The sequence below is a fragment of the Lissotriton vulgaris genome, unplaced genomic scaffold (assembly GCF_964263255.1).
Source record: "Lissotriton vulgaris unplaced genomic scaffold, aLisVul1.2 SCAFFOLD_741, whole genome shotgun sequence".
Lineage (NCBI taxonomy): Eukaryota > Metazoa > Chordata > Amphibia > Caudata > Salamandridae > Lissotriton > Lissotriton vulgaris.
Genome location: NW_028248381.1, coordinates 388,214 through 410,535, shown reverse-complemented (window position 1 = coordinate 410,535; position 22,322 = coordinate 388,214). Strand labels below are relative to the sequence as shown.

General features: G+C 49.9%; 1 protein-coding gene across 13 annotated transcripts in view; it reads left to right on the top strand.

Annotated features, from left to right (window-relative positions):
• Positions 1–20,959, top strand: part of DGKZ (diacylglycerol kinase zeta) — a 502,570-nt gene extending 481,611 nt beyond the window's left edge. For all 13 annotated transcript variants that reach the window (XM_086949968.1, XM_086949967.1, XM_086949970.1 and 10 more), the window contains one exon: positions 20,539–20,959. In XM_086949968.1, the coding sequence (XP_086806094.1) occupies positions 20,539–20,655 (117 nt within the window). In that variant the 3' untranslated portion in view covers positions 20,656–20,959. The remainder of the gene's footprint in view (positions 1–20,538) is intronic.
• The last annotated feature ends 1,363 nt before the right edge of the window (positions 20,960–22,322 follow it).

The window sequence follows — 22,322 nt, the reverse complement described above, 5'->3', positions numbered from 1 at the left end:
ATGAAAGAAGGGGCAGTACAAGGGATGTAGTAGGGTGAGGGGAGATGAAAGAAGGGGGCAGTGCAAGGGATGTAGTGGGGTGAGGGAAGATGAAAGAAGGGGCAGTACAAGGGATGTAGTAGGGTGAGGGGAGATGAAAGAAGGGGCAGTACAAGGGATGTAGTAGGGTGAGGGGAGATGAAAGAAGCGGCAGTACAAGGGATGTAGTAGGGTGAGGGAAGATGAAAGAAGGGGCAGTGCAAGGGATGTAGTAGGGTGTGGGAGGATGAAAGAAGTGGGCAGTACAAGGGATGTAATAGGGTGAGGGAGGATGAAAGAAGGGGCAGTACAAGGAATGTAGTAGGGTGAGGGAGGATGAAAGAAGGGGCAGTACAAGGAATGTAGTAGGGTGAGGGAGGATGAAAGAAGGGGCAGTATGTAGTAGGGTGAGGGGAGATGAAAGAAGGGGCAGTACAAGGGATGTAGTAGGGTGAGGGGAGATGAAAGAAGGGGCAGTTCAAGGGATGTAGTAGGGTGAGGGAGGATGAAAGAAGGGGCAGTACAAGGGATGTAGTAGGGTGAGGGGAGATGAAAGAAGGGGGCAGTACAAGGGATGTAGTATGATGAGGGGAGATGAAAGAAGGGGGCAGTGCAAGGGATGTAGTAGGGTGAGGGAGGATGAAAGAAGGGGCAGTACAAGGATGTAGTAGGGTGAGGGAGGATGAAAGAAGGGGCAGTTCAAGGGATGTAGTAGGGTGAGGGGAGATGAAAGAAGGGGGCAGTGCAAGGGATGTAGTAGGGTGAGGGATGATGAAAGAAGGGGCAGTACAAGGATGTAGTAGGGTGAGGGGAGATGAAAGAAGGGGGCAGTGCAAGGGATGTAGTAGGGTGAGGGAGGATGAAAGAAGGGGCAGTACAAGGATGTAGTAGGGTGAGGGAGGATGAAAGAAGGGGCAGTTCAAGGGATGTAGTAGGGTGAGGGGAGATGAAAGAAGGGGCAGTACAAGGGATGTAGTATGATGAGGGGAGATGAAAGAAGGGGCAGTACAAGGGATGTAGTAGGGTGAGGGGAGATGAAAGAAGGGGCAGTACAAGGGATGTAGTAGGGTGAGGGGAGATGAAAGAAGGGGGCAGTGCAAGGGATGTAGTAGGGTGAGGGAGGATGAAAGAAGGGGCAGTACAAGGATGTAGTAGGGTGAGGGAGGATGAAAGAAGGGGCAGTACAAGGGATGTAGTAGGGTGAGGGGAGATGAAAGAAGGGGGCAGTGCAAGGGATGTAGTAGGGTGAGGGAGGATGAAAGAAGGGGCAGTACAAGGATGTAGTAGGGTGAGGGAGGATGAAAGAAGGGGCAGTTTAAGGGATGTAGTAGGGTGAGGGAGGATGAAAGAAGGGGCAGTACAAGGATGTAGTAGGGTGAGGGAGGATGAAAGAAGGGGCAGTTCAAGGGATGTAGTAGGGTGAGGGAGGATGATAGAAGGGGCAGTGCAAGGGATGTAGTAGGGTGAGGGAGGATGAAAGAAGGGGCAGTACAAGGATGTAGTAGGGTGAGGGAGGATGAACGAAGGGGCAGTACAAGGGATGTAGTAGGGTGAGGGGAGATGAAAGAAGGGGGCAGTGCAAGGGATGTAGTATGATGAGGGGAGATGAAAGAAGGGGGCAGTGCAAGGGATGTAGTAGGGTGAGGGAGGATGAAAGAAGGGGCAGTACAAGGATGTAGTAGGGTGAGGGAGGATGAAAGAAGGGGCAGTTCAAGGGATGTAGTAGGGTGAGGGGAGATGAAAGAAGGGGCAGTACAAGGGATGTAGTAGTGTGAGGGGAGATGAAAGAAGGGGGCAGTACAAGGGATGTAGTATGATGAGGGGAGATGAAAGAAGGGGGCAGTGCAAGGGATGTAGTAGGGTGAGGGAGGATGAAAGAAGGGGCAGTACAAGGATGTAGTAGGGTGAGGGGAGATGAAAGAAGGGGGCAGTTTAAGGGATGTAGTAGGGTGAGGGAGGATGAAAGAAGGGGCAGTACAAGGATGTAGTAGGGTGAGGGAGGATGAAAGAAGGGGCAGTTCAAGGGATGTAGTAGGGTGAGGGAGGATGAAAGAAGGGGCAGTTCAAGGGATGTAGTAGGGTGAGGGAGGATGAAAGAAGGGGCAGTACAAGGGATGTAGTAGGGTGAGGGAGGATGAGAGAAGGGGGCAGTACAAGGGATGTAGTAGGGTGAGGGATGATGAAAGAAGGGGCAGTACAAGGGATATAGTAGGGTGAGGGAAGATGGAAGAAGGGGCCGTGCAAGGAATGTAGTAGGGTGAGGGGAGATGAAAGAAGGGGACAGTACAAGGGATGTAGTAGGGTGAGGGGAGATGAAAGAAGGGGCAGTACACCGGATTTAGTAGGGAGAGGGAAGTTGAAGTAAGCGAGCAAAGTGCACAGGAGGCTGAAGGGAGCGAGAAAGAGTCAGAGGAAGGGGAGGGGGCTGAGGGAGGAAGGTTGGGCAGTACAAGAGGGCTGGAGCGCGGAGGAGGGCGAGGGGGAGGGCTGCACTTGAAGCTGCTGACAGATCCCTTCTTTATGGACTGTAAAAGTTCATTAATGGACTTCTCCAGATGTCTGGAAGTATCTGCAGAGAGGAGCCCACTCGAGCTGGGAGGTGTGTGTGTGTGGGGAGGGGGGGCAGTATGCCCTGTGGTTGAACGGGCTGCTGGGGGCGGGGGGGCTGTATACACTCAGAGGGCATTAAACAAAGGAATTCAGAGACGTGTGCGTGCCTGAGCGGGGAGCTCCGATGCCTGGGAGACGGCCCCCCTCGCCCCCCACCCTTAGCTACAAGGGGTCCTCGGAAGAGGCCGAGGCCTGGCTGTCTCGCTCTTGCACCAACAGGCAGTGTGTGACTAATGTACATTAAACAAAAGTACCTTTGTGGCGAGTTGCGGCGCTCTGGCGCAGACCCCGTGTGCTCTTGTGTAATACTGAATTAACACTGTTATAACTTGTTGTTTCAAGAGCTGTCTCTGGGAAGGGGGGCCGGAAGTGAGAGAGTGGTGGCCTGAAGAGACCATGAGGGGGCGAGAGATGGACAGGACATACTGTGCCAAGCACCGGGAGCGGTGCCAAACCACCATGTCAGACGCTTCAAGCATCAGCCTGGCCACCCCTGGTCCTTCGGGTTCTCTTCTCTCCTGAGCGCCATGTTTGATGCACAGTGTCCCTGTGGTACCAGGGGAGGGGGGAGGGGGGACTTTCTTCCTTTCCTCTCAGAAGGGATAGTAGTGCAGAAAGCCTTGTGAAGATGGGGAGTTGGTGCCCGAGTGTCTGTGCGGGACTGCAGGAGACTGGCTTAGTATATGGTGCACACTTATTTAAGTGTGGCACCCTGCACTAATCCAGGCAACCCTCTGGTGATTTTAGTGATCTTAGACACCCTTAGAACTGCTCTCCAAGTGGTAGCTGTGGAGAGCAGCCTTCAGGCTTAGTCTGGGAGGAGTGTAAAGCAGCTCGGTTCACCAGTGTCTAATCTTTAGCATAGGTTAAGTGAAAAAGAACCACAGAGTGTACTTATAAAATTAGATACTAATTACAGTCACTTACTAACACTCTACAATATCTCCTACCCGGAGATGTAATGGCATGGCACACAATACTTCGAAACAGAACAGTAAGCAGCACCAATACACGCGGGTCCCCCGGGGGGAGACCAAACCATACATCAATATAATGGAATGCTCGGAATGCGACCCACGACAGTAGTAGAGACAGGACGCAGGAGATGTAGCAGAGATGGGGACCAAGGATACCAATCCAGGTTAGAATCAGGGCCCCCCAAGACAGTAGTATGCAAATAGGGTAACCGACCGTGTACTCAATACTATTCAATAGGTATGTCGCGGTTGCAGTCTCGCAGAGAGGACCCTTCCCAGTGGACCCTGAAGACACCCCGTAGAGATCAGAAGGTTAAGGAGCCACCCCACCCATGGATAGCCTCGGAAACAAGATACCTACAACCACTGTCGAGCACAATCAAGGGTTTCTGGATGAGACTGCTTTTGCAGACAGATGAAGGAGTCTGTTGGAACCCTGGCGCGGGTCTGTGTCGAAAAGTACCTGAAAGCAGACAGGACAGAGTCTATACCACTCCGGGGTGTCCACCAAGCATGGAAGAAGGCGGTCAATGAAACAGGTCAGTAAATGAAAATGCTTCAAGTACGGGTACACCAAATCGGTATCTCTGCCCCAGCCACCGTGATGCTGAAGACAACTAAATCCGTCTGTCCAACCAACCGTGTTGGCACAGGTCAGTTATAGCGGGGAAAGACTCGTTGACAGGACCTTTTGATGTGTCCGACTCCGTTGACATGAGTCAGTCGTGGTGACCGATGCAGTTACCATGTGATGAAGCGATGCAGTGTCACTGTGCACAGGGGTTTGGTTGCAGGGTTTCTACGAGGGGTGCTGGCCTCAACTAGACAAGAGGACAGCTCCGGCCTCAAAGTAATGCCAGAACCACCACCTGTGTTGCTAAGCCTTTCAGAATCCGTTGGAACCCAGATTCGGCAGACAAGTCGATGGTGTTGCAGTGCCTGCGGATGCAGGGGAGTGACTCCTTCACTCTAAGGGATATTCCTTATGATGTCTTTAGATGTCCAGAGGGCCAGAATGGACCCTGTAAAGAGCACAGACACTGAAGTTGTAGCGGATTTGCAGGACGATGCTGTCAGGAGCCGACAGTGTCTCCTCAGTTGCAATCTCTGTCCCAAAGCAAAGGACGAGGCAATCAGTCTGGCAAGGTCTGCACGACGCAGCCAGGATGTCCAGACGGTCAAAGATTAAGTGGAGTTGGATCTGAATCGAATCCCACGACGAATCTAGGGTCCAACCCACAGGTAAGCCCTTAAGCACCCTAATGAAACTGTTCAGGGGTCCCTCCTAGAGGAGGGGTCGGACAGTGGCGAGAATACTCCCACGTACTTTGTCCAGTTTCGCACCAGATTGGGGAGCCAACGGCTCCCTGATCCCGTTTGAACTGGAGTATGCAAGGAGGGCACACAATGTGCCCTTCAGCAGACTATGTGGCGCTGGCAAGCGCCCCCACCCAGGCCTAATACACTAAACCCTGTCTGGGAGGTGGTCACATACTATTCCCCGGTACCCAACGACACTGGTACCGACGAGATCCACGGTTGTGTGGCAGACTGGCTTACCACAGCCAGTGACATCTTTGCTCCCTTCACTAAGTTCCCTCAATCCCGGCACAATAACTCCCACAAATGGTTTACCCCCTACCTAAAAGTTCTCCATTTAGAACTCCGCCAGCTCGAGCGCAAGTGGAGGAGAGACTACAGCCCTGTAAGCAGAGACGCATACGTGGCTGCCCGCAATGGGTATAAACTCGCTATTCTGGCTGCCAAAAAAACCTATGCCTCTGGAAAAATTTTATCTGCCCCCTGTCAGACTAAGGACATTTTTAAAGTTCTTAATGAATTTACTTCCGACCCCAGGACGCTCCCTACTCAGGCCCCTACACAGGAAGCATGCAACGCCCTTAGTACTTTCTTCATTGAAAAAATCGTATCGATCAAGACCACCATTCCTACTACATTTCCTGGCGCTGGATCTGTTTCCCCTCCCCACAATACTTCCTCTTTCACACAATTCCCTCTTCTTGACTCCTCCTCCCTGGCTACTCTTGCCACCCGCATTAAGTCGGGATCTCCAGATGATTGCTGCCCCCCTTCCATTCTCAGGGACATCTGCCACACTCTACCTGACTGCATTCTCCCCCTGCTAAATTCTTCTCTTTCTTCTGGGACGGTGCCGGCCCCCTTCAAGGAGGCCGTGTTGGTACCTCATTTGAAGAAACCGGGGGCTGACCCCGCCGTCCCGGCAAACTACCGCCCCATCTCTCTCTTACCTTTCTTCTCAAAAATCCTGGAAGCCCACGTCACCACCTGTCTCTCACAGTTTATCGAGAGTTCCAACTTCCTCGAGGGCAACCAAGCTGGCTTTAGACCCGGCCATTCAACGGAGACAGTGATCCTGGCCGTGCTGGATGCCCTGAGAGACGGTGTTGACAAAGGTACCCCCCAGGCCCTGGTATTATTAGATCTGTCAGCCGCCTTCGACACGGTGGATCACAACATCCTTCTCCGCCGTGTCGAGCAGGCTGGCATCCAGGGCCCGGCTCTGGCCTGGGTCAGATCTTTCCTGACGGGCAGGTCCCAGACTCTTAGCCTGGGTACCTTCAGGGCTCCCAGAGAGCAGTCGCTCTGTGGGGTCCCCCAGGGTTCTTCTCTGTCCCCTCTTCTTTTCAACCTTTATCTCCGCCCCCTTCTACTTTCTCTGAGGCTGTGGGACGTCACCGTGTTCAATTACGCGGACGACCTGCAGCTCATCTTCTCTCTTAATTCCCCTTCTGCTATTCCTAACTTTCAGTCAGCCATGTCCCACATTCTCCAGTGGATGGGCCTCAACCAGTTAAAGTTGAACCCCGGTAAGACGGAGCTCCTCCTTCCCGGTAGAAGCCCCACCTTCTGGGGGCCACACTTCTGGCCGGCGGAACTGGGCCCGTCTCCCACTCCCGTGGCTTCGGTGAAGAGCTTAGGGGTCACTATTGACTCTGCTCTCTCCCTAGGGCCGCAGGTGGGGACCGTGGTCTCTTCCTGCATTTACCAACTGCGCAGGATCAGGAAAGTGGCATACCTCCTTACATCTGAAGCCCTCCTGCAGGTCATCATGGCCCTCGTCCTCTCTCGCCTAGATTTCTCCAACTCGATCTACCATGGTCTGCCCAAAACATCGATGGGCAGACTACAGGTGGTCCAAAATCAGGCGGCGAGATTGGCCTTAGGGATTCTGAAGTGGCAATCTGCCAGGCCCCTCCTTGTCAAACTCCACTGGCTCCCTGTCGCCTCTAGGGCAGCCTTTAAGATCGGCTGCCTCATCTTCAAATCCCTGGCTAGCCCCTGTCCCATCTTTGTAAAACCTCTTATCTTACCTTACTGCCCGTCCCGCAACTTGAGATCCTCCTATCTTCAACTTTTAACTGTCCCCTCTTACAAGCTCTGCAGATCTGGAGGCCGGAGATTCGCTTACCTGGCCCCCAAGTTCTGGAATTCTCTCCCTCTCTCTCTCAAAGTTTCTAATTCTTTGATCCTTTTTCGCAAATCTCTAAAAACTTGGCTTTTCCCTCATTCTGGTTAGTCTCTCTGTCCCCTCTATCTCCAACCAGCGCCAGGAAACCCATGGTGTCAGTGCGCTATACAAGCACCCCTTACGATACGATACGATACGACAGGAAACCTATTGTCCTACCTTTCCCTGCTCGGGCTTGGCCCAGTAGCAGGAGGGCTGAATCGTGTCTGAGGTTGGCAGCAGCCCTATGTTGCTGTCAGGCTGTATAAGTTTGGTCCCGAGAGCATGGAGGGCTCCCCGGAGGGGCTCTACCATGGATGGAATCATACCGCCAACACCGGATATGGTGTTGGGGTATGATTGCAACATGTTTGATACCAAACATGCCTAGGTTAATTACAGCCAGTTTAGAGATGGTCATCGAGTAATGACGCATGGCCCATCTCCATACCGTAACGGCTGATTCACTTACAAAGTCTGGAGAATGGACTCCGGGGTTTTTAGGGGTAATTTGCTCATGCAGAGTCACCCCCACACTTGGAACCGAGCACCCTTCCCTTGGGATTGAAAGGCCTGCTCAAGGGTGACTTATAGGTTTCAAGTGAAGTGATGTAAGATAAGGAAACTTATATCTTTCGTGAGAGGTGCATGCACCAACTCACACAGGCTGCAATGGCAGGCTTATAGTCAGAGTTTGGAGGGTCCCTTATGGGTGGCATAACACATGCTGCAGCCCATGGGGGACCCCTGGTTAACCAGTGGAGACAGTGAGGAGGATACTCCTATGTCCTTTGTACAGTTTCGTGCCATAGCGGGAGCTAGGGAGTAGGTGCCAGAGTGTGTCTATAGGGACAGTGTTGGAGAAAGCCTAGTGAAGATGGGGAGTTGGTGCCTGAGTGTCTGTAGGAACAGTAGTGGAGAAAGCCTAGTGAAGATGGGGAGTTGGTGCCCGAGTGTCTGTAGGGATAGTAGTGGAGAAAGCCTAGTGAAGATGGGGAGTTGGTGCCCGAGTGTCTTTAGGGACAGTAGTGGAGAAAGCCTTGTGAAGATGGGAGTTGGTGCCCGAGTGTCTGTAGGGACAGTAGTGTTGAAATCCTAGTGAAGATGGGGAGTTGGTGCCCGAGTGTCTGTAGGGACAGTAGTGGAGAAAGCCTAGTGAAGATGGGAAGTTGGTGCCCGAGTGTCTGTTGGGAAAGTAGTGGAGAAAGCCTTGTGAAGATGGGGAGTTGGTGCCCGAGTGTCTTTAGGGACAGTAGTGGAGAAAGCCTTGTGAAGATGGGAGTTGGTGCCCAAGTGTCTGTAGGGACAGTAGTGTTGAAATCCTAGTGAAGATGGGGAGTTGGTGCCCGAGTGTCTGTAGGGACAGTAGTGGAGAAAGCCTAGTGAAGATGGGGAGTTGGTGCCCGAGTGTCTGTTGGGACAGTAGTGTTGAAAGCCTAGTGAAGATGGGGAGTTGGTGCCCGAGTGTCTGTTGGGACAGTAGTGGAGAAAGCCTAGTGAAGATGGGGAGTTGGTGCCCGAGTGTCTGTAGGGACAGTAGTGGAGAAAGCCTAGTGAAGATGGGGAGTTGGTGCCAGAGTGTCTGTAGGGACAGTAGTGTTGAAATCCTAGTGAAGATGGGGAGTTGGTGCCAGAGTGTCTGTTGGGACAGTAGTGGAGAAAGCCTAGTGAAGATGGGGAGTTGGTGCCCGAGTGTCTGTAGGGACAGTAGTGGAGAAAGCCTAGTGAAGATTTGGAGTTGGTGCCCGAGTGTCTGTAGGGACAGTAGTGGAGAAAGCCTAGTGAAGATGGGAAGTTGGTGCCCGAGTGTCTGTTGGGAAAGTAGTGGAGAAAGCCTTGTGAAGATGGGGAGTTGGTGCCCGAGTGTCTTTAGGGACAGTAGTGGAGAAAGCCTTGTGAAGATGGGAGTTGGTGCCCGAGTGTCTGTAGGGACAGTAGTGTTGAAAGCTTAGTGAAGATGGGGAGTTGGTGCCCGAGTGTCTGTTGGGACAGTAGTGTTGAAAGCCTAGTGAAGATGGGGAGTTGGTGCCCGAGTGTCTGTTGGGACAGTAGTGGAGAAAGCCTAGTGAAGATGGGGAGTTGGTGCCCGAGTGTCTGTAGGGACAGTAGTGGAGAAAGCCTAGTGAAGATGGGGAGTTGGTGCCAGAGTGTCTGTAGGGACAGTAGTGTTGAAATCCTAGTGAAGATGGGGAGTTGGTGCCAGAGTGTCTGTTGGGACAGTAGTGGAGAAAGCCTAGTGAAGATGGGGAGTTGGTGCCCGAGTGTCTGTAGGGACAGTAGTGGAGAAAGCCTAGTGAAGATTTGGAGTTGGTGCCCGAGTGTCTGTAGGGACAGTAGTGGAGAAAGCCTAGTGAAGATGGGAAGTTGGTGCCCGAGTGTCTGTTGGGAAAGTAGTGGAGAAAGCCTTGTGAAGATGGGGAGTTGGTGCCCGAGTGTCTTTAGGGACAGTAGTGGAGAAAGCCTTGTGAAGATGGGAGTTGGTGCCCGAGTGTCTGTGGGGACAGTAGTGTTGAAAGCTTAGTGAAGATGGGGAGTTGGTGCCCGAGTGTCTGTAGGGACAGTAGTGGAGAAAGCCTAGTGAAGATGGGGAGTTGGTGCCAGAGTGTCTGTTGGGACAGTAGTGTTGAAAGCCTAGTGAAGATGGGGAGTTGGTGCCCGAGTGTCTGTTGGGACAGTAGTGGAGAAAGCCTAGTGAAGATGGGGAGTTGGTGCCCGAGTGTCTGTAGGGACAGTAGTGGAGAAAGCCTAGTGAAGATGGGGAGTTGGTGCCAGAGTGTCTGTTGGGACAATAGTGGAGAAAGCCTAGTGAAGATGGGGAGTTGGTGCCAGAGTGTCTGTAGGGACAGTAGTGTTGAAAGCCTAGTGAAGATGGGGAGTTGGTGCCAGGGTGTCTGTAGGGACAGTAGTGTTGAAAGCCTAGTGAAGATGGGGAGTTGGTGCCAGAGTGTCTGTAGGGACAGTAGTGTTAAAAGCCTAGTGAAGATGGGGAGTTGGTGCCAGAGTGTCTGTTGGGACAGTAGTGGAGAAAGCCTTGTAAAGATGGGGAGTTGGTGCCTCAGTGTCTGTTGGGACAGTAGTGGAGAAAGCCTTGTAAAGATGGGTAGTTGGTGCCGGAGTGTCTGTTGGGACAGTAGTGGAGAAAGCCTTGTGAAGATGGGGAGTTGGTGCCCGAGTGTCTGAAGGGACAGTAGTGGAGAAATCCTAGTGAAGATGGGGAGTTGGTGCCAGATTGTCTGTTGGGACAGTAGTGGAGAAAGCCTAGGGAAGATGGGGAGTTGGTGCCCGAGTGTCTGAAGGGACAGTAGTGGAGAAATCCTAGTGAAGATGGGGAGTTGGTGCCAGATTGTCTGTTGGGACAGTAGTGGAGAAAGCCTAGTGAAGATGGGGAGTTGGTGCCAGGGTGTCTGTAGGGACAGTAGTGTTGAAAGCCTAGTGAAGATGAGGAGTTGGTGCCAGAGTGTCTGTAGGGACAGTAGTGTTGAAAGCCTAGTGAGTTGAGTTGAGTTGAGAGAGAATTTGTATAGCGCTACTTTGCCCAAGGGCGTCAAGGAGCTAAAGATGAAATGAAAAGCTGTGTGATGGAGAGGCGGGGGGGAAGGTCAGTAATAGGCCTCCCTGAAGAGCCAGGTCTTCAGAGCCTTTCGGAAGAGGAGGTAGGAGGTGATTTCCTTAATCTCAGCCGGAAGAGTATTCCAAATTTTAGGAGCACGGGAGCTAAAAGCTCTGTCGCCCCATCTGGCTTTGTTGGTTTTAGGAACAGACAAAAGATGTTTATTGGCTGAACAAAGTGCCCTGCCGGGGACATACGGGGTCACCAAGGGTTTGATGTCTTCAGAGCCTAGCCCGTGCAAAGCACAATGGTTGAGACATAGAACCTTGAACTCTATTCTAGCCTGGATAGGAAGCCAATGAAGGTCCTTCCTAATAGAGGTGGCTGAGGCGAGCTTCGGGGCATCAGCAACAAACCGAGCTGCTGCGTTTTGTACTGTTTGCAAACGCTGTATCTGGGATTTATTGATTCCCAGGTACAACGGGTTACAGTAATCTAGCCTTGAGGAGATTAGGGCCACCGTAACCAGTTTAGTGAAGATGAGGAGTTGGTGCCCGAGTGTCTGTGTAGGGACAGTAGTGGAGAAAGCCTAGTGAAGATGGGGAGTTGGTGCCAGAGTGTCTGTAGGGACAGTAGTGGAGAAAGCCTAGTGAAGATGGGAGTTGGTGCCAGAGTGTCTGTTGGGACAGTAGTTAAGAAAGCCTTGTGAAGATGGGGAGTTGGTGCAAAGGTGTCTGTAAGGGCAGTAGTGGAGCAAGCCTGTGAAGTAGGGGAGTAGGTGCACAAATGTGTCTGTAGAGGCAGTAGTGGAGAGAGCCTCTTGATGATGTGGAGTAGGTGCCAGGGTGTGTATGTAGGGACAATAGCGGAGACAGCCTTGTGAAGATGGGGAGTAGGTGCCCGATTGTCTTTGTAGGGATTGTAGTGGTGCAAGCCTCATGAAGATGATGAGTAGGTGTGCAAGTGTCTGTAGGGACAGTAATGAAGAAAGCCTTGTGAAGATGGGGTGTAGGTGCTTGACTGTCTCTGTAGCCATGACAGTATTGTAGAATGCCTTGTGAAGTTGGGGAGTAGGGGCCGAGTGTCTCTGTAGGTGGGACAGTAGTGGAGAAAGCCTTGTGAGGATGTAGAGTAGGTGCCAGAGTGTCTCTGTTGGGAAAGTAGTGAAAGAGCCATGTGAAGATGGGGAGTAGGTGCCACAGTGTGTCTGTAGGGACAGTAGTGCAGGAAGCCTAGTGAGACACGGGAGTAGGGGCTAGCACGTCTGGGCTTGAGATGCTACTGTTTGAGAGAGATAAGTAACCAGGAAGTGGAGAGTGAGGAGTCCGAAGGTGGGTTTGTAACAACCCGATCAGGAAGTGAGCTGGGCTTGTACTTGAGGTCCTTTAGTAATGCGGTGATCTCGTCCAGTATGTGATTGTTTTTAAGATCCTGGCAGGTGATTGAGGAGATCAGTTGGGCTAAGGTTGGTTCTGAGGAAGAGGGTGGGGTATATTGGTGGTTGTCGTAAGCTAGAGTGGGGTTTGAGGTTGGGTCTAGTCTGATGTTGTGGGGGAGAGAGTCCTGTGTGGTTTTTTTAATGCAATTGTGTAAGAGTTATGTGGCTTAATGGGGAGGGAGGTGGATTGTGTAATGTGATGTGGTGTTGGAAGGGGTTAGGGAGAGGGGGTGCCTGTGGGCTGGGCATTGGCACTTGTTAGTTGGGGGATAGCCAGTTCATGGGGAGGAGGGGAATGCTCAGCGCTGATGAGAGGGTAGGTGGGTTTGAGGATAGAGGATTAGGTGGTGAGGAGGGTGGGGACGTGACGGTCAAAAATAGAAAGATTGTGTTCTGTGGCCTGAATAACAATGTTTTTGTAGATTGCTATAAAACAGTTCGCCATCAAACTTTATTGATGGGGAACTAGTGAATTTGGATGTTGGCGGTATTGGTTCCATGTAGGTTCTGTAGTAAGTTAGCTCTCCATTTGACAGGTTTTTGGGAGTAGAAAATGAGCTCTGTTATGAGGCTTCCATATGTTGTGGTAGAGGTCTGATATTACTTTTTCTGGGTGTTCTTTGAGTGTATGTAGTTTTGCCCAACATGTTTGGAGAGATTTGACAGAAATGCAGAAGGAATTAGGACCATGCCTTTCAAAAGGGTGTCTATGTGAGGCCATGTTCGGTACAAAGAGTGAAATGAGTCACTGAGGAGGGGGTGGTTGGCCTAGGACTAGGGGTGGGCGGAATTTGCGTAGTTGCGCTACGCAAAGCCCTGCGAAAAGGTAAAAAATGTCTGCGAGCATGCAGAGTTCCGCGAACACACGGAATTGCTTGTTCCGCCCGTTCGCTATCCTTTTTCCTGTTCGCGAACGCTGTTTGTGTGCTCGGGGGAAATATCTCGAGAATACGCATTTTGAAAGTGCGAACGAGTAAAAAATGATGCGAATCGCGAATCGCAGAATTTTTTCCAATTCCGCAAATCGCAGAATTTTTGCCAATTCTGCGTACTCCGCAGAATGTAAAATTACCCAAATTCTGCAGATCCCGCGAGCGGAACGGAATTTACCGCCCAGGCCTACCTAGGACGGAGTCTTCTGGAGGTGATTCATGAATAGCTCCCGTGGGATTACCTGATAACCGAGGGTGGTGTTGGGCTGAACTGAAAGGGGGATGCTAGCACTTGCCCCGGTGGATTGCGGAGGATCCTGTCTGATGAGGCAGGGTAGTGGGGGGAGCTCGGGTCAACTCCGAATCGACAGACCACGAGACAGTACAGTTCATAGACCTCGTGCTCGCACCTGAGTTGCAATTCTTGAGCTTGAGTAGAGGTTACTGCCAAGAGAAGCTGTTTTAATTACCAGAAAGGTTTGAAAAGTCCTATGTCAGTGGCCTGTGTTAGTTACCAGAATGGAGTAGGTAGTCCTTTGTCTGTTTCTTTGGGGGTTGACAAGTAGATGCTCAATTTGAGGATTTCAGGAGAGGGAGCGAAAGTGCTGCATTATTAGGCTACAAGAGCCTTTAGCTTGGAGTATGAGACAGCCCGTTGCCATTGAAAGATGGTCGCCCCAATGGAGGCTCTGTTATGATGCGTGTGCATAAGAGTCCTTCTTTCCTTTCTGAAGTATTAGAGAGACTTATGTTTTTTTTCAATTTCCCTTATGGTGGTTGGGCCGCCATCTTGGGAGAGGAGAGTGACAAAGGTCCGGACTGCTCTAGTATGAAGTCAGAAGCTCTGAGCGAACAACTATAAATGCATTTGATCCACCGGCTGCAGTCGTGAACGTTATCCTCGCTGCCTGACACTCTTTGACAACGTACATCCATGCCATGAGCTGAAAGATGCTTGTTGCTTAGGATAGTTCTTGGCATGCTGACCCTCTGAGGCCCAATCTTTTTAAAGCTTCTAGTTTGTAACTGTAGGCCCAGCAAAGCCTTCCAGTGGGCACACTTAAAGGTTGTCTGTCTGACTTTTTGGCCTTTCTGTGTTTACCTGATCAACCATGGATCTCGAGTCGCCTGTTGTAATGAGTCTTTTCAAAGATCTAATTCTAAGGTTTCCTCTGGAGCCATTTGTCATACCACTATGGGACTTGAACCTAAAATTAACATTTCCTTTGCGCATGCCTTTTTAGTCTGTACATGGCTGCTCAGTTTGGATACTGGCTCTCAAATAGGTTACAGGATTGTCATCACCTTTGCCTGTTGCATGAGTAAATTCCAGGTACTGTTGGTGCAGCCGCCATTCACCATCTTCTTCCCAGATAAGTTAGTGTTAAGGATATGGGCATCTCTTTCCCAAAGTCATGATGCCTTTCCACATTGGCCAAATTATCACCGCCAGCGTTTTTCACCCCACCTCAAACTTGAAGGATTAGGAGAGACTTCATTGCCTTGAGCCTAAATGGGAGACCAGCTCTAAAGGGTTGTCTGTAGCGTAGAAATGGAAGGTGGTTCAAAAATGACGTTGTCAAGATGGTACATTGTCTGCATCGTAGTCTGCTATGCGCTGGTCAAGAAGCAACCCTGAAGGATTCTAGGCACATTCAGGTTGCTAAAAATGGCAATGGCAAATGAAGTGCCAGCTCTAGACATCTCTCAGGCTGCGGCTCGGCCATCAGTGGACACGTTCATGAAATGCTGTGGTGTGGACAGCCAGGTCCCGTGTGAGAATCATGTTGCCAACACAGTTCTGCAAGAACTGTGCACTCTACGCGGTACACAGTAACGTACTGTGCCCTATGCAGACCCATTGTCTTTGGGAGGTGCTGTCGTTTATGTATTCTTACGGTAAGCAATATGTATTTAGAAGTATCCGTCCCATCAACAAATTACCTATCTTCTGTATTCGCTCTTTCAATTAGGGATTCCTAACTGGCCTTGCACCTCCCTGGTCTATGGAGAGTTGTCCTGAACATCATCATAAGATCCTAAGCTAGATTTTGTGACCCTGCCACCTGCAATTTGTTGAAACTGTTCTGCATCTGCGGGGACAGAAAGCGACTGATAAGAACATGACATCAGTGTGCTGGAGTGGCACTAACATGTGTCTTTGCTCCATCACTTCAGGGGCAATACAAAGTTATTGTCGAGGAACATCCCCCAAACTATTGTATCCACCAGAGAGCCCCCTCCTCCAGAAGCCCTCCGCATACCCTACGTACCTAAAAAGACTATAGACCCATCTATCTCCTCCCCTTTGAGGCAAAAGTCACTAAGAAGATTGTCATTAGCCAACTCACGAACTTCATTAAAGCCAACTACATCCTCGAGTGTTGCCAATCCGGATTCCGCAGCAAACACAGCACTGAGACCGCCCTCCTCGCTGCCACAGACGACAACCGCACTCTCCCCGACCAGGGCCACTCAGCGGCCCTCATCTCCCTTGACCTCTCTGCAGCCTTCGACCTCGTGTCCCATCGTACTCTCACCACCAGACTCCACAACGCTGGCATACAGGGAACTGCCCTCAACTGGGTCCGCTCTTTCCCCACCGGCCAAACCCAAAGAATCCGACTCCCGCCTATCCTCTCCGAACCCACAGAGATCAACTGTGGAGTACTCCGAGGATCGTCGCTCAACCCCGCGCTGTTCAACATCTACATGGACCCCCTCACCGCCATCGTCAGACAACATGGGCTCAGCATAGTATCCTACGCCGACTACACCCAGCTCATCCTCTCCCTCACGAGGCAACCGAACATCACCAGACTCAGCTTCCAGGAAGCAATGAAAGACGTGCCATCCTGGATGAGCAGCCGCTGTCTGAAGCTCAACTTGGAGAAAACAGAACTCCTCGGACCCACCCCCTCAGCATTGGACAACACCTGGTGGCACTCCGCACTCGGCAGCCCCCCTATTCCCACGGACCACGCCCGCAACCTCGGAATCATACTCCACTCCTCCCTCACCATGATCCAACAGATCAACGCTATCTCCTACTCGTGCTACAACACCCTCTGCATCCTTCGCAAGACCTTCAAGTAGATCGCAACTGAATCCAGAAAGACTGTTACCCATGCACTCATAACTAGCAGACTGGACTACAGAAATGCCCTCTACGCCGGAATCAACAAATCCCTGCTCCAGACCATCCAGACCATCCAAAACACTGCTGCCAGGTTCATCCTTGGCCTCCCACGACATGAACACATCACCCAGCACCTATGACCTCTCCACTGGCTCCAGGTTGAGAAGAGCGTAACCTTCAAGCTACTCTCTCATGCTTACAAATCCCTCCACAACACCGAACCCAAATACCTCAACAACAGTCTCCTTCCATGCACCCAAAAGTAACCTCTGCTCCGCCGACCTTGCCCTCGTCGAAACCCTGTGCATACGCAGAGTCAGAACGGGTGGAACAGCCTACTCCTACATCGCGGCTAAGACCTGGAGGAAACTCCTGCTCAACAGCAGATATTCCCCCACCCTGCACACCTTCAGGAAGAGCCTCAAAACCTGGCTCTTCATCTGAATCAGAACTGCACGACAAACTCCCCTCCCACTCGGTCCCCCCAGCGCCTTGATACCCTCACGGGTGAGTAGCGCGCTTCACATATTCCTGATTGATTTATTGAGAGCGTGCTATCAAAGGTATATAACTTGGTCGTTTCAGCACAAGAAGTACTCCTGAAGTCCCCCAGTGATTGTGATGTCCGGAGGGGGAGGGCATTCTAGGACTTGGCGGCGACATAGGAGAAGCAACGGCCTCTGCTGTGGCTTTAGTGGATTCGTGGTGTCTGTGCGAGGGCGGCGGATCGAAGGACTCTGGATGGTTGGTGAAGTTTCAGTGGTGGCTCATGTATGCTGGTCATTGGGTCTTCGTAGGCTTGCATCAATATCTTCAATTGGCATCTTTTCTGGACGGGGAGCCAGTTGAGGTTCCTTAGGTGTGGGGTGATGTGGGTCTGTTTGTGCAGGTTGAAGATGAGTCCGGGCACGGAGTTCTGTATTGTCTGGAGTCTTATCATGAGTTTGCGTTTGTTCTTGGTTCCTGTTATCTCCTTTTGCTTCGGTCCTGTGTCTCTCCCCAACTTCCTGTTTTTAACAGAGTCTTTCTTGCATCTCTGTGCCTGTTTCTCCTCTCTCCATGCCCATGCTCACCATTAGGATGACTCCAGGCTTGTGTCCTTTATAACCAGTGGGGCAGAAAAAAGGGGAGACCAGGTAAAAGACTCCTCTAACACGTAGCTAAGATGGGTGTTATTGCCTTCGGTGCAGCAATGCCACGCATGGCAGGTGCGTGAGACAAGCCACAATTGCCCCTCCCAAATACCCCCAATACTCATAATCCTGTGGCCTCTTACAATGCAGTGCATGCTGTGAGGGTAAGATAGCTACAACTGTTATCAGCCCTACCATCGTTACTTAGCAATTCTGGAGCCTGGACTAGAGGACGCGCAGGCCACCATCGCTCACTCACATAGGTCCCAGTGTGGTTGGGGGGCTCTGTTCCACTTCACAGGCTCCCACTTCCTGGTCCCCTCCGTTCATTGGACCAGGCTGTCTTGTCCCCTCCAGGGGAGTCTACATCATCTGCTTTTCATTTTTCAAGGGTTGAGACAGCAATGACTTCCTCAAGTCCTTCCGGAACAGAGTGGCTGGTGCACGCCCACTAGTGATGATAGAAAAGAGTTAAAAAGGCTTCTCTTAATCCTTCAGCCCATTTGTGAGTTGTAAATATTTTAAATTAACTTGCGTGAGTGAGAATAGTCAATCTAATTCTACTGGAGATATACATCAACACGAGGTCCGTGCACCTCCATGTCTCATTTTAATGATCTTAGACATGCACACATCTGTCTTACTGACCATACATCAACCACATTCTCGGGCACATGGAGCTGGGCATTCTATTCCTGATAGGGCACATATCCACGCAAAAAGGACTCCCTGGGGAACCCTCCTACGTATTTTAAGCCATGATTAAAAAATGAATTTGGGCACTTAATTGATATGTAATTTAGGTTGTATATCCTGTGTTGGAAGTACTTGACTACAAAAAGCAGCAAAAAGTGAATTTGTAGCTGTAATTTTGATCAATTTGGCACTTTGAATAAAATTGGTCAAGTTTATATACCATGTTGTGGAGGTATTGAGAGAACACCCAAGCTAAAGGAGTAAAGAAACCTCCTTTTGACGTTTCAGGGACCTGATGAAGGCCAGCCCACAATTACGCCAACTTAACATTTTAGAGTATGTCCATAATTTCATGATCTAAATTGTTCAGAAGACCCCTTCTTTGGCTGGGTGATTCCAGTCTGTCATATGAATTTGCTGTTTAAGACCAAGATATGAGGAGAATTGATGTTCTCAATAAAACGGTTTAGGATTACTTTGGCAATTGATGACGCTATTTGGATTTTGTATGATATGTTGGAAGAGATTTCCATTTGGATTCTTCTTATTAATGATAAGCCTTCTGCTTGGACGACGCAATCAGACGTTATTTGCTCTAATCCCACGAAGTCGTAAAACATCATTTTATTGAAGATGAAATCCAAATTTGTCCAATTGCGGATGACCAAATTCTCTGCTTTTTATGAAGGAGGTAATTGTGTAGATCTTATTGTTTATAACACCATTACTTTGACAGCAATTAGTTTTTTTAGCAACATCTTTGTCTTGATCTTGCTGACCGTAACATCCTGGTTTCCCGTGGACTTCTGGTGCTCATGCCCTCTCTGTTGCTATTGTTGTTACGTTTCATCCTGATAACGTTATGTTCGTGTCCCTTGGAAAATTGAACCTAACTTTGTTGTTTGCCTTGAAGATGACCTCTTTCGATTACTTTTACTCGTGATGGTCTATGTGTGGTGGTTGCACTCTTAATACCCTCCTTTGGATACAACTGAGTGTTTGTGCTGGCATTTGTTGATTGCTGTATTATGTTGGTCTCCATGACGACGATTTGTGTTGACCTTATCAACAATAATTATAATTGTTTGGGTTATTGAGAGCGTCTATTAATTCGTCTGACAGTGGCCTCTTTATTTTGTTGTGTGTTGGTATCATCAGTGATCGCCCGTTTGTTTTATTATTGTTAATAATATTTTGGTGGCCAAGCTGACAATATCTTGATCTTAATAATATTGTCTACCCGGTGATAACCTCTGTGTGTTGGTCTTACTAATAATAACAGTATGTTGGTCACCCACCAATACCCTTTTGCACCTTCATTAGTATTTAGCAAAAGACACACAATTAATGGACAGAATGCAGAACAAATCAAAACATTTACCCCCAGTCAAGACAGCTGGGATACATTCATCATTCTTTTGCTAACTATGCCACCCCAGTTTAGACCTGGCCTTGTGCAAATCATGGTAACAGTCCAGCCTGAACTGCCAAGCCAGGTCCTCTCTGGACCGGAAGCAAGCATCCATGAAAGGTTTTGGTGCCACGCTAGCTTGAATCCAGTGGCACAGTGAGCCCGGGACCCACGTCTGGGCATATCTGGCGCACTTAGGGCGAGAATGCAAAAGACCCACAATAAACATTCACCCCCAGTCAAGAGATCTGAGTTAAATCCATCATTCTTTTTCTCACCATATCACCCCAGTTTAGACCTGGCCATATGCAAATCAGTCTTGACCCTGTGCCTCATGGGAACAGTCCACACCAAACTGCCAAACTAGGTCCTTGGATGCTTGTTTCCAGTCCAGGGAGGACTTGGCCTGGTAGTTCGGGCTGGACTGTTCCCATGAGGCACAGGGTCAAGACTGATTTGCATATGGCTGGATCCAAACTGGAATGGCATGGGGTGCAGAAAAACGATGGATTTAGGCCCAGGTCTTTGTTTTGGATGCATGTATGACCATGTTCTGCATTCTGGCCATCAGTTCTACTTTTTGCATTCATTAGTATTTAAGCCAATATTCATTGTTCAAACCACTGACAAAAACTTAGAGGTAAACTTAACATCCACACAATATTGTGTAATTTGCTCCAACAATAACATGTGTGCTTGTGTTTTGCCTTGGCTGCTAGATTGATCATTTCTTGGTGGTGTTTGTTCCACCAATATCACAGTGTTCCTTGTGCTGCTCACACCCTCTTTTGCTAGTTTCACTCTTGACAATCTTTGTGTTGGTCTTTCCCACAGTGATATTGATATGTTCCTTATTTATCGGTAACCTTTACGCACGTCATGATGATAACCCCTTTGTGATAAACTTACGGTTGAAGGCAATATGGTGTTGATCTTCCTGATAATGTTTCTGTTGGTTCTACTGTTGATGAGCAAACAATAATATTGCACTTTGACTTTTTCATCACAACATCTTTGTACCTACGTTAACCTTTCTATGATAATCTTACTTGTGATTACAATAGTGTGTTGGTCATCCAGTTGATGACCTCTTTGCTGCTGATCTGCAACCGTCTCATAGTACCCCTTCTTCCTTTCCTTCTAGGGGGACACCCCCAAGCATCGAGCTGAAAAAGCAAATGATCCGGAGCTTGCTGCCTACCTCGAGAACCGACAGCACTACCAGATGATCCAGCGAGAAGACCAAGAGACGGCGGTGTGACACTAGGCCCACGCTATGCCTTAGCATGCCCTTAACCCCGCCACAAGTGGGCGCTACTGACTGCCCTTGCCGGAGGCAGGCAGTATCATGGGACGAGCAAGAGACAGCAGAATCCAGCCCACCTCCCTGCCATGTTGGGACATATTGCAATTTACCCCCACACCGCTCCTGTGTGTGTATTTGTGTGTGTGTGTGAAACACCGCTGTGTGTCCCAGACCACGACAGAAACTGGATTTTTATTTAATGTAACTTTTCTGGGGAGTTTCAGAGTCACTGTGTTTGAATTACAGTCTTGTTGGCAAACCCAGGCTTGTTTATTTGCATGCGGGTGACTGGACGGGCACATGTAGGTGTGTTGTGTTTTATTGCGTCATGAGGGAGCTTGTGGAAGGGAGGTCTCTTTGCTCTGCAGCGTAACTCACAATGCAGTGTGACTCCGAAGCACCGGCCACACCCAGGGGCTCCTCTGGATCTTCATCACCGCTCAGCATGGTCGCGCCCTGTAGGTCTTCTCTCAGTATGAGCGGTGATGTCCCTCATTTCCTCCACTCCCCCTCTGAACTCCTTTTGACATAACTAGAGGGATAGGCCTCAGGGCCTCCACCCCACTGAGCCCAGAGCACTTTGTTCATGTGTGAGGAGGTCTGATCCATTGCCCTTTCAGGCTCTTACACCAAAGATTTATGCCACTTAAATGAAAAGGCGTGTTCCTCTCCTCCTTGTGACCTCCCCTCCAGGTACCAATAGCCATCTATCTTATCCTCAGCAGTCACGCAGTAGTTTCTTTCACTTGCCAGCATTCTCCTACTCTACATTCCATAAATTAAGGGTTATTATCCATAATTTATGTGGATAGGTAGTGGCAGTTGTGGTAACGGGACAGCTACTGCCCAATAAGAACATCATACTGTCGTAGAAGCTGTGCAACAACCTTGCCAACTTATTCCACAACAAGATCGCAACCATATACAGAAACTTTGGACCCCAACCCACACCTACAGACTTCCTCAACTGATATTCCAACACCCCAACAAACACAAACCACAGATTGATCACCTGGTACCTCCTCTGCACCCAGGACACCACCTCCACCATGAAATCCATCTACTGGGGAGCTTCCCCCAGACCCATGCCTGCACTACATCTTCAATCCTGGAAAGCAAAGGATCTTCCAGGAACTCGCCACCCTGCTCAACACCTCTATCACCACCACAACATTTCCAGATGCCCGGAAATATGCCAAAGTCCGACTACTACTCAAAACTCAAGCAAACTCAAAAACTACCAGCCAGTCTCCCTGCTCCTATTCCCATTAAAGGTACTGGTAAAGGCAATTTTGTGTTGATTTCCCTGATAACAAGCAACTCATGACACACCTTGAGCAGCACCAGCTACTCAACGCCTCACAATCTGTCTTCTGTAGCAATCACAGCGCAGTGAGTGCCCTGATCGCAGCCACCAATGGCATTTGAACCCTCCTCAACTGAGGAAAAACAGCAGCTTCGATCCTTCTCAATGTCTCGGCAGCCTTTGACACTGTATTCCACCACATGTTGATCGAAACACTCCACCACAAAGGCATCCAAGGGGACGCGCTCAGGTGGATCACCACCTTCTTCATCGGAAGAACCCAGAGGATACACTTACCACCTTTCATATCTGAACC